At 41.5% G+C, this 12,318-nt stretch overlaps 1 protein-coding gene across 3 annotated transcripts in view; it reads left to right on the top strand.

The window, feature by feature from the left end:
- Positions 1-2,679: 2,679 nt before the first annotated feature.
- acap3a (ArfGAP with coiled-coil, ankyrin repeat and PH domains 3a) overlaps positions 2,680-12,318 on the top strand; it is a 56,059-nt gene continuing 46,420 nt past the window's right edge. For all 3 annotated transcript variants that reach the window (XM_049581380.1, XM_049581381.1, XM_049581382.1), the window contains exon 1: positions 2,680-2,728. In XM_049581380.1, coding sequence (XP_049437337.1) covers positions 2,726-2,728 — 3 coding nt within the window. In that variant the 5' untranslated portion in view covers positions 2,680-2,725. The remainder of the gene's footprint in view (positions 2,729-12,318) is intronic.

The following is a 12,318-nucleotide window of genomic DNA, read 5'->3' on the forward strand; positions in this document are numbered from 1 at the left end:
AAAAACCCCTTTAACAGGGGAAAAAAAACGGTAGAAACCTCAGGAAGAGCAACTGAGGAGGGATCCCTCTTCCAGGACGGACAGACGTGCAATAGATGTCGTACAGAACAGATCAACATGATAAATTAACAGTAATCCATATGACACAGGGAGAGAGAGAGAGAGAGAGAGAGAGAGCGAGAGAGAGAGCGAGAGAGAGATATGCAGGTAATGACAGTATCTTACAACAACATTAATGGAAGTAATAATATTATAGTTATAGTTCTGGTTACTGCGGTACAATATGTTGAAAGTATGTATTAATACCTGGCAGTATACATGTGTGACAATAATCATATGTGTATAATAACAGAAGAAGTATGACTAATGACTAATGATGGCAGCAGCAGCAGGAGGCATCTGGCAGGACCACGGCAGCAGCACAACCACACACGTCACGCTGTCCAGGCACCGCTGTGATATGAGTTAATCTGAGAGACAGTGGAGCACAAAGGCTCCGGAGAAGAAGCCGAGTTAGTGACATCCAGAATGGCCGGGTTAGCTAGATGCAGTAATAGGATACGAGAGAGAGAGAGAGAAGGAGAGAAGGGGCCCGGTGTATTATAGAGGGGTCCTCCGGCAGACTAGGCCTAAGTCAGCCTAACTAAGGGCTGGTACAGGACAAGCCTGAGCCAGCCCTAACTATAAGCTTTATCAAAGAGGAAAGTCTTAAGTCTAGTCTTAAATGTGGAGACGGTGTCTGCCTCCCGGACCGTAACAGGAAGATGATTCCACAGGAGAGGAGCCTGATAGCTAAAGGCTCTGGCTCCTGATCTACTTTTGGAGACTTTAGGGACCACGAGTAACCCTGCGTTCTCAGAGCGCAGTGTTCTGGTGGGATAATAAGGCACTATGAGCTCTCTAAGATATGATGGAGCTTGACCATTTAGAGCTTTATAAGTTAACAGTAGGATTTTAAATTCAATTCTGGATTTTACAGGGAGCCAGTGCAGAGAAGCTAAAACAGGAGAGATATGATCGCGTTTATTAGTTCCTGTTAGTACACGTGCTGCTGCATTCTGAATTAGCTGGAGAGTTTTTAAGGACTTACTAGAGCTACCTGATAATAGAGAGTTACAATAATCCAGCCTTGAGGTAACAAAAGCGTGGACCAATTTTTCTGCATCTTTTCGGGTCAGGATAGGCCTAATTTTCGCAATATTACGCAGATGAAAAAATGCAGTCCGTGAGGTTTGCTTTAAATGAGAATTAAAAGCCAAATCTTGATCAAATGTTACTCCGAGGTTTCTTACGGTAGTGGCAGGGGCCAGAGCAATGCCATCTAGAGAAACTGTGTCATCAGATAAAGAGTCTCTGAGTTGTTTGGGGCCAAGAACAATAACTTCAGTTTTGTCTGAATTTAACATCAGGAAATTGGTGCTCATCCAAGTTTTTATGTCTTTAAGGCAATTTTGGAGTTTAGTTAATTGATTGCTTTCTTCTGGCTTCATTGATAAATACAACTGAGTATCATCCGCATAACAATGGAAATTTATAGAGTGATTTCTAATGATGTTACCTAACGGAAGCATATATAGAGTAAACAGGATTGGTCCGAGCACAGAACCTTGCGGAACTCCAAAACACACTTTAGTACGTAAGGATGGTTCATTGCGACGTCAACAAATTGAAAACGATCAGATAAATAAGATTTAAACCAGTTTAGTGCTGAACCTTTTAAGCCAATTAAGTGATCCAGTCTCTGCAGCAGAATTTGATGGTCAATTGTGTCAAACGCCGCACTAAGATCTAATAAAACAAGTACAGAGACGAGTCCTTTGTCTGTAGCAATCAGAAGGTCATTTGTAATTTTAACTAGAGCTGTCTCAGTGCTATGATGCACTCTAAATCCTGACTGAAATTCCTCAAATAAATTATTATCCTGGAGAAAATCACACAGCTGGTCTGCGACTACTTTCTCAAGGATCTTTGACATAAAGGGAAGATTAGATATTGGTCTATAGTTGGCTAACACCTCTGGATCCAGGGTGGGCTTTTTTAGTAGAGGTTTAATTACAGCTACCTTAAAAGACTGTGGTACATAACCTGTTAATAAGGATATATTGATCATATCTAATATATGAGTGTTAACTAAAGGAAAGACCTCCTTAAGTAGCCTAGTTGGGATGGGGTCTAAGAGACACGTTGATGATTTGGATGAAGAAATCACTGCAGTCAATTCTTGAAGAGAAATTGGGGAGAAGCAATCTAAATATATATTAGATTTTACAGCTGTGTTTGAGGTTAGATAGGTACTGTCTGAGGGCAGGAGGTCATGAATTTTGCCTCTAATAGTTAGAATTTTGTCATTAAAAAAGCTCATAAAATCATTACTGCTAAGGGCTAAGGGAATACAAGGCTCAATAGAGCTCTGACTCTCAGAAAAAAAGAAACTGAAACAGCCCTGCAATTACAGTTTCTTTTCCTGTACGAGGTTCAGAAGAAGAAATCCTCCAGTTTACCTCAGCTGACATTAACCAGCTTTATTTTAGCTTTTTTATTTTCTTCCTTTTAGAAATAAATTTTGGTTTTAGTTTTTGACAGGTTTTATTTACTCTCAGATGCAAATACAGCAGCTGAGAGTATTTCTTCATGTTTTATCTGGTTAAAGAAGAATGTTATTTTTTCTTTGCAGGAGTGCCTGGAAAAGTGCGGTGAAAGCCTCCAGGAAATCATCAACTACCACATGGTAAGTCAGCCTGCTCTTCCCCACACTGTACCCACATGTCCGCCTCATACAGCGGAATGAGACGGAGCAGCGCAGTGATATCATCCAACATTTACTGGCAGTTTAAGGTCTCACTAGGGTCCCATATTTCCTCTAGAGCAACACAGAGGGTCAAGTTGAGCTGAACTGATTCCACGTGGATTACTTCCGTCACACATCACTAAATCTGTCTGTCTGTCTCTGTGAAGCAGTCCACTGTCTCACATCTCTGAAGAAATAGCAAAAAAATACACTCACTGTCTTTTAATGAGGCTTTATGATTGAAGAATGCCTCATAGTGTGCAGTTAAGTACTGCTAGTTAGGCACCCTTTAGTCTGAGTGGGCGGAAGTTCGCTGCATAGATCAGCCTCTCATTGGGTGGAACGAGCCACCCGCTGAAGTCCCGCCCTACCACCTCTGGTTGTGTAGCAGTTTTCAACACGTCCTTTACTAACTTTTGTGGTGTTTGATCTTGCGGGGATGTAGCCATTTTTCTGCCATGGTTCGCGTCCTGTAGGCGATATTTTTGTGGGCGTGTTACACCAAAACCTGTCTCCCCAAGGCAATATTTTTGCAAGCGCACCGTTGCTGTGGCAGTGGAAAGAGTTTTAGTCCAACTACCTACAGCAACAGTATTCTTGTTATCTTTTCTCTTGGCAAAATCAAAGTAATGGGGGGCGTCGGTGGCTTAGTGGTAGAGCAGGCGCTCCATGTACAAGGCTGTCGCCACAGCGGCCCGGGCTCGACTCCAGCCTGTGGCCCTTCACTACATGTCACTCTCTCTCCCCCTTCACACTTGTCTGTCCTATCCATTAAAGGCTAAAAAAATGCCCAAAAAAAATCTTTAAAAAAATCAAAGTAATGGGAAAATTTACAGCCTCTAAAGTAAGCATTTCCATCTTCAAAACTAGCTTGCTGCTTTGTGAAGTGCCTGTGCAGTGCAACAATTATGAAAATGAGTCTGCTGATACGATAACGAGTTGTTTAGTTTTGGGGTAACTAACATTATTACTAGAATTTTATCAGTAATTAATTACACTACTTGATATTGGAAAAGGTAATATAATTAACGCGTTACAATGCAACACTGGCTAATGCAAATTTTTTTGCCAGGGAAAAACAGACATTGAACCATGAATATAAAATACAGTCATGAACTGAAAACACAATGAAATAGTGACACGCCCTTAATTGTGCATAACTTTAAGCCTAAATCAAACATCAACAGTTAAGTTATGTGAAATTCACCTCCGTACAGTTGTTTGGAACGGGGAAATTTGCTATAGAGATTTTTTTTTTTTTTCACCAGACTGTAAACATATTTACTTCTGCTGTGAAGTTTTAAAATGGTGGTCTACAGGAATTGAAAGGCTTCTGGAACATCCACAATCCATTGGAGGAACTAGAGGTTTTTGACGCCTCTGCTCTGCATTTGAAATGTGCATTAAATCCGTGGTTCCCAACTGGTGGGTCACGATCCAAAAGTGGGTCGGGGATCCATTCTGAATGGACCGCAGGCGACTCACGAACGTGTCAACTTTGTAAAAAACACACTTTATATTGAAGTACAGTGAATTTCTAGCACAGAGCTTTCAACTTAAAGTGCAGTTTCCTGCTGTAGAGTGAGTGACTGACGAACAGCTACTTAACAGAGATAGAAAACGAGCTGATGACATGGCCAAACACAAGTTTGATGCTGAATATACTGAACTGTGTGGACCTTAAATTAATGACTAAGGAGAAATCTGGACCCCGTGGCTGGACCAGTCGGGAACCACTGCTCTGTTGGTTTCTGTTGAACTACTAAAACACGCAGCAGGCCCACTAGCTCTGGGTCATACTGCAGTTTTACACAGTGACGTGTCTTCACTCAAAAACAGTCTGTGGCTGGACGCAGACACCAGCTGCAGAGTTAATCAGATAAAAGCCAAACTGGTCATTTTAACAGTTGAAAGCAATGTTCAGCACCAGTTTAAAATAGGAAGCTGTTAACTAAATGTTTTATCCACTGCTCTTTGATAATAGGAAGTGTGAGAAGAGATGTTTGATAAGAGTTAAATGTTTATATATAAGAGCAAAATCGTGGGGTTAAAATACGACTAACCAAACCACAACTTGCTCTCAGCAGTTGCCCTTTTAACTGATCTGTAAAGTGTTAGTAAATAAGTGTTAATAAAGCCATTTCCTGTATCTTAGAAACCATTTGAGAAAGGCTCCGCATTAGAAAGTGGGCCAATAAAGGCAGTTTGTGTGATTTTCTGTTTTCAGCATCAGCTCTTAGTTTCTATCTACAACAATCTGAGTAATTTCCACTCATCTAAAGGCACCTAGATAACATTCCTTAGAATCACAACCTTGAATAGCAGTAACATTAATGTAATATTTGTCTTATTCCCAGCTTTGTAACTGTATTTTTACTCATCTAAATCTTCCCCCAACATGAAACAGAGCATCTGCTTTACTGCAGTCATTTCCCCTCCCTGCCTCTGAGGCTCCTGACCCCCTGCTCCCCCTCCTGCCCCTCTGACACCTTTTGAAGTCCATTAGCTTGAACCCGTTGCGTGCTTGACGATGCTGTAAAGAGCAGAGCATGTGTGTGTGTGTGTGTGTGTGTGTGTGTGTGTGTGTGTGTGTGTGGATCACATTCTTTCTGAAGCCACAACAAAGATGTGTCATCGCAAATCAGCCACTCCCTCCTCCTCATTCACTCCCAGTCTATTGGCAGGGAGTGAGGTCAGCTGTACAAATGGAGGGTTAATGGGTCTGGGGTCGCTCAGCCAGGCGTGGATTAGTTTTAGCTCCTGGACAGTAGTAACCCTTTGTAACCTTGAGCGTGTTCTATATGGTCAGGCGTGTGTACAGTATGTGTGTGTGTGTGTGTGTGTGTGTGACTGTCGATGGCATATAGCCGAACAATAATGTCCTCTCGTCTGGTGAAGTAGTGAAGGTTGTAATCACAGCATTGAAAAGAAAAACTTTGTCGTGCTCCAGTGCTTCAGAGCCAGATCGAAGACGAGCTGAAATGTACGTCTCAGGACAATGCCGATGTTTCTCATCACTTCTGTTGCCAAGCAACAGTTAACCTTTGACAATCAGCAGGTCAGCAGGCTGTTGTCAAATTGTTACACTGGATTGTTGAGTTTGTTGTTGACAGTGACAGAAATACGACAACGAAATGCAGTTTAGCATCAAACCAGAAGTGCAGAAGTATGCACATAATACTGGTACGTTATGAATACATGAATATTAGGGGTGAGGAAAAAAACTCATCATAATTTGCAGTTGAAAAATGGTAATAAAGTGCAATATCTTGAAATATATTTGGTCACAATACTAAGCATATTGTTTAAAATCACAATAATATTGCACACTTTCATTTTTAAAAAATTGTTTCAAGTTTTTTCCAGTAATAAAACATTTGTTTAGCTAAAAATAACCCTTCTGTGTTCATACCTCTAAGGGTCATTTTGACTTACAATACTGATAATTCCGTAATACCGTTGCGTAACACGCTACTTTCTGAGATAGTTATTGCACCGTGAAAATCTCATACAGTTGCAGCCCTACCTACAGATGGTAAGGTGTGGTTTTATATGACCAGTGTGGCTCGCTTGTCGTCAAGAGTCTCATTTGGTTGGATAAACTTCTGTAAACGCCCGAGTGCAGGATGAGTCATCAATCATTTGAAACCATTCTACCTGAGGTTCAAACTGTATGTTCAGAAAAATGCAGAATTTACACATAAGTAGCGTGAGCACTCAAGTTTTCTGCATGCATTTTGCTTTTGTTAATTTCTTTTTAATTCAAAGGGAGATATTCACACATCCATCCGTCTGTCTCAAATGTGTCTAACTTTTCATTAGTTTCGCTAGTACTAACTTTTCGTATGATCAGTAAATTGTGAAGCTGGGCAAGAGCAATGTGTAGGATCTTCTTTTCAAGATTAAACTTCTTTTCAAAGTGCAAGTGATCCGTTGTTCTTGATCTTGGTTGCTGGCCTGTAGCATTAGTATCAGTGGGGAAGGACTAGATATATTTGCAACACCTCCCGACACAACACAATTCAACAGCACCAAAAAATACAGCCTGCAAAATTATTAGTTTAAAGTTGAATCAACACTTTAAAACCAAAAATGAACATTTTAACCTTCACAAAGACATTATCAAAGGACTGTTGTATCAGGCTGTAGTTGTTTCAGCTAAGTGTACCTAATAAACTGGCAATAGAATTATCATCCTACGTTCAACTTAGACATGTGCATTTCATACAAGCGCAGAAGTATGCCTTCGTCACATCCAGAACCGATTGCTGTAACAGCATTCTTCATGGTACACAATCCAAAACATCCAGAACTCTGCTGCCCGTCACCCATTGCTGCGTCACCCCTGTTCTCTAGATTTTCCACTGGCTTCCTGTCCCACAACAAGCCCTTCTCCTCATCCACAAAGCCCTGCATAATCAGGCCCCCTCCTACCTCACTGACCTGCCTCACTGCCACAGTCCTTCCCGCAGCCTCCGCTCCTCTGACGCCAACCTCCTGACTCCACCACTCAGGACAAGAACTGAACCTTGGGCGACAGAGCCTTCTCCGTAGCCACCCCCTCCCTCTTGAACTCTCCCCAAACACCTTCGAGAATGCATTTACCTCTCCAGATTCAAATTACTCATCAAAGCTCTTCGTCTTTCAAATCTTTACTGTACAGTAAATATCATTATCATGGTAAAAGCAGCTTTGTGAAGGTTGTATCGATAATTTCTTTGTTCTATTACAAAGGAACAAAAGCGTCTTTTGCGCTGGCATTCATATGAGAGCTTTGGCAGTTTTGGGACTCCATGTTTCCTCCCAGTCCCAGTCGGATGCAGACTTCAGAGCTTCATCAGTCTGTCTGTGTTTCTGTCAGACTGACAGATCCTCTGTTTGTCTGGTTCAGTGTGTCACACTCTCAGAGACCATAAGAGAGTGTGGGTCTGGCCTGGGACCAGCTGGCCTCTTACAGTGTGCGCTCAGCTGGGTTTTCAGCCTCCCGTTTCCCCCCCGTCTCCTCCCGCCCTCCCTCCTGTCCATTAGAGCCAAGAGTCTGACTGGACATTAATATGATTGGCTCTCAAAGGTTTTCTTTGTTGCTTTGATGTAAAAGCAGAACGGAGCAGAAGAGGGGGGTGCACAGTACGAGAAGTGCGAGACTGAAGCGATAAGAGGGATTCCCCTGAGATTAAAGATTTCACAGGAATAATAACGTGACCTTTACGCAGCCTCGTGATCCACCAGTATTAAAGACTTTTATTATCATTTTCTGTTGACATCTTTCACACGTTCCTGTTTTAATCAGGAAAGACGCCACATGCATTTAACAGTGCAGCCGAGGGACTCCAGCAGAGCGCCAATGAATAAGAAATGATGACGGTTATATCTGCTACTTGTGACGGATGTCCCTCTGTGTGCATGTTTCTGCTGTGCAGCTGCCACAGCGCTTAAGAATATGAAATGGCACCGTACAAATGGGAGCGCTGAGTGCCAACTGCCCTTGTTGCAGCCATGCTCGGATGCCTTTAAAGCGCATAAAATAAACACATATGTTCGAGTGTATACGAGGACGTGAGAGCGAGCGAACACAGATTCAAGAGAAGCATAAAAGAGTCTTGGCTCTCTCTTCCCTCCATTTCCTGATAGCGCGGCTCCGTCTTGCCAGTTCAGCGCCACACAACAGAACAAACAGGCTCTGTTTGTGTGAAGGTCAAGCCAAGTGTGGCTCCTTTTACTTTAGCTGCACGCCGAGCCTGTGCGTCCTCCAAAAATTTCACAATAGATTTTTTTTTTCTTTCAGAAGCATCAACAGAATCAGGCCAACGTTTTAACAGTCTCTGTTTAATTCAAGCATGAAACTCCATATGAATACTCAATAAATTATTGACATATGTTTGACTCTCTGAACATCCATTAGAAATGAGGGGAGACTGACACAAAGGCACAAAGAGACTAACAGCCAAGCTGCTAAAGGATCATATGTAGCATTATATTTAGGTTATAACTACATATTGTGTCTAGCTACACACTGATTTTAGTCATTTAAATACAATAAGTATGCCGATGCAGACGGCTGTATGTACTGAGTGAGTTTATTCCCATGTGGGATGCCAGCGCTGGTGTCTCTCGGTTATATTTGGAAACTGGAAAACAAAGTAAGACACAGCAGGAGGGCGTTTCTGTCTGCAGCTGAAATTCCTCGCAGACTACAACTGTTCTTTGTTCAGAAAGTAAAAATACATGAAAATGTATCTTTAAAGGAAGCACAGCAGCCTGACAGAGACACTTACGCTCCTATCTGTGCCCAAACACTTTGTTTTAGTCGTGTTCCCTACACTGACAGCTTTTTACTGATCTTTTAAAGGTCCAGTGTGCAGGATGTAGGAGGATATTTTTGCAGAAATGTTATTCATATGTTTTCTTTAGTGTATAATCACCCGAAAATAAGAATCATTGTGTTAACGTTACCATAGAGTGAGTCGTTTATATCTACTGTTGTTCTACAGTAGCCTAGATCGGACAAACCAAACACTGGATCTAGAAAGAGCCATTCACGTTTTCACGCCAGCCACAAATTGACCCTTCACTAAGCCATTTGTGATGGTCCGACAAGCTGTCAGAGTAAGCATGGAGCCCACACTGTAGCTAACTGCACTCCCTGAAGAAATATGATCATATTTTTGGAAAAATGACAGAGTGATTCCAGAGAGAAGCAGACAGAGGGGTCTACAGTCTGTGTTTGAAGGATATATCCAGGATGTCAAACTGACTCAGCAGCAACAACAGGTTAAAAAGACAAAGATAGTTAGAAGCTAAAGCCGAACTATAGGCTACAGATCACAGTGTAAAAGTGAACCACCACATCACTGCTGATCGCCACACAAGACAATGAATATAAAGGGAAACTTTGCTGATATTGAACCAGCTGTGTGGCATCGCAGTGTGTGCAGATGAACGGTGTGATGACACACAGCTGGTTGAACATCAGCAAAGTTTCCCTGCTTCCCTTCACTGGTTCCTGTACAGCAGGGTCAGTCTTTGTTTCACTGTTATAATCATTAAAAAGCAAAAGCAGCATGTGTATACATTCAGTAGGCTATATCTTCAGTAGCTAGCTAGCTAACCCTACACTTTTCAGGGTTTGATTTTGGTTTTGGAACAGAGAAGAAAAGTATATCTTTTTCCAACCTCTCCAGGTAACGAGTATCATTAATACACGACGTGCCCCAGGCACAACATTTAGCTCCAAATCCACAAAACCAGCCTGACAATGAAGAAAATCTGAAACGACTGCATTAGAGTCAATGGAGCACAACTGTGTTGTTGTTGCACCCTGGTCTGAGCTGGCCCAATGTTACGGTTCGCTAGTCGCAATCTGTAACCTCACCACTAGATGCCACTAAATCCCCCACACCAGACCTTTAATTGTAAGATTAAGGTTGAAGCCCTTGAACAGTACAAATACAAGGAATTATGGTCTCAATCGTGGCTGGAAACAGCAGTGTCTCACCACGCAGTTTTATTGTTTGTTGGCCTTCAACAGTGGACTGCAGCTTGGCAGCCATCTTGCCTCAGTTTCTCGCCATCGACCATCCTCTCCTCGCTCTCATAACAGTCAACTCATATACATGTAATCAGAACTACGTCACTGTAGAAACACTGATATGCTACTTATGAAACGTACAAATGTTACACATCCGTGGCTTGCAAGAAATGTACAGTGCCAACATTTTCTTCTGCGACATGGCCACTTTATTAGGTACACCTGTAGGATCTATTGAAATTCAGTACAACAGCCCTGCCATAAAGTTTCTTCAGTTCAGTTTTTTGTTGATGTAAGAAATGTGTAAATTCAAATATGTTTATTCTTGGGGTTATATTTAGAGGTATTTAACTGGACTACATTGTATTGAGAGGCAGAAGAGTTGTATCAGATTGTAGAAGTGGACCTAATAAAGTGGCCACTTAAGCTCACTCGCTTATGTTTGATTTAAAAATGGGAAATAAATAGATAAATAGATGTGAACAACTCTGGCTGCTGTGTGACCACTGATGATGTCTAATTTAAATCTTTGATGCAACCCCCAGTCTCAAAAACCTTTAATGGTGTTTAACCAAAGGAGCAAACTGGCAACAGCAAAGGAACAAACTGGCTTTACAGGGAAGTTTTCAATGGATGTAACTGGATGGTTGAAGCATGATCAGTCAATCTTCCTTGATAAAGTAAAACAACAACAGTTTCCTGTCTGATTTGACAGAAGACCTTAACTCGTGGACTAACCCTTGTGTACGGTTCACTGATCTGGCCAAAGATAATTGCTTTACTGCTTTCATTAGATCAGCGTGTGTCCCAACACGTCTGTGGAATGACAGGGAGATTTACGAACTGGTAGTCAGTACAGTAGCCCATTGTGAGGGTGCTTGGAGCAGTCTCATTCCTTAGCTCTGATATCAGGTCATGGAAGATGTGCCAGATAATCCTAACTTACCTTAAACATGTTTGACAGTGTTTCCTTTATTCAACCACATTCCAACTATGTGTATGTAACACTGTCTGTGTTTCTGAGAGGAAGATGTTATGATAGTCATCGATTGCTGGGAAGATTTCAAATCCAAACAAGAGGAGGATCTCATTCATAAACTCTACAGTGTAGCTTGAGATGACTGGAAATTGGGCGTCAGGTTTGGACGTATCCTGCCGTGCCTGATAAGAAGAAATTTTGAAAGTCATTAAAGGAATACTTCACCCCCCAAAATGACCATTTGTATGTCAATTACTCACCCCATGTTATGTCAGGTTTGTGAAGAAAACTTCACAATGGATGAAGAATCCAAAAAAGCGGAAAATTCTGGATGACATGAAGTCATAAGGGTCTGTGATTAAAAGCAAAACTATATCAAAACATCCGTTTACAAACTCTCGAAATTCTAGAAATATCTTGAAATACTGGATGCGTTGCTATGAAATTAGGACATTCATGGTCCCTAGAGGTTTATTCTTAAAGGAGTACTTCACCCCTCAAATGACTGTTTGTATATTAATTAGTCACCCTGTGCTGTGTTGAATTTGTTAGGAAAACGCAATTTTTCCTTGAATGCCTCCACTGTGAACGAAGAATCCAAAAACAGAGAAAGATTTCTGATGAATTGAAGTCACAGGGGTCTGCAGTTAACAACAAAAGAACTATATCTCACACAGCTTGTGCATATTCAAGTCTCATTTATCCAGTCAAATGCTCAGTACTTCGCAAACAGACAGCCCTGTCTGACAGGGAACTGAACTTAAACTGAAACTTATCTGTGCTCTCTTCAAAGCCAGACTCCATTTACAAAAACATTAATTTACCTCACCGAACATGGGAGCTTCTGTTCCACCACTGCCTTGATTAATTAATTTGTTTGTATTATTATTTGAAGTTGGTGTGTTAAAGGTGTGTTAGTTCGGCTTCACCAAAGTCACACAAAAACACAAACTAACTAACTGAGCGAGGCAGTGGTGGAACAGCAGCTCCTGTGTTCAGTGAGGTAAAATTATTGTTTTGGTC

Source organism: Epinephelus fuscoguttatus, linkage group LG7 (genome assembly GCF_011397635.1).
Source record: "Epinephelus fuscoguttatus linkage group LG7, E.fuscoguttatus.final_Chr_v1".
Taxonomy (NCBI): Eukaryota; Metazoa; Chordata; class Actinopteri; order Perciformes; family Serranidae; genus Epinephelus; species Epinephelus fuscoguttatus.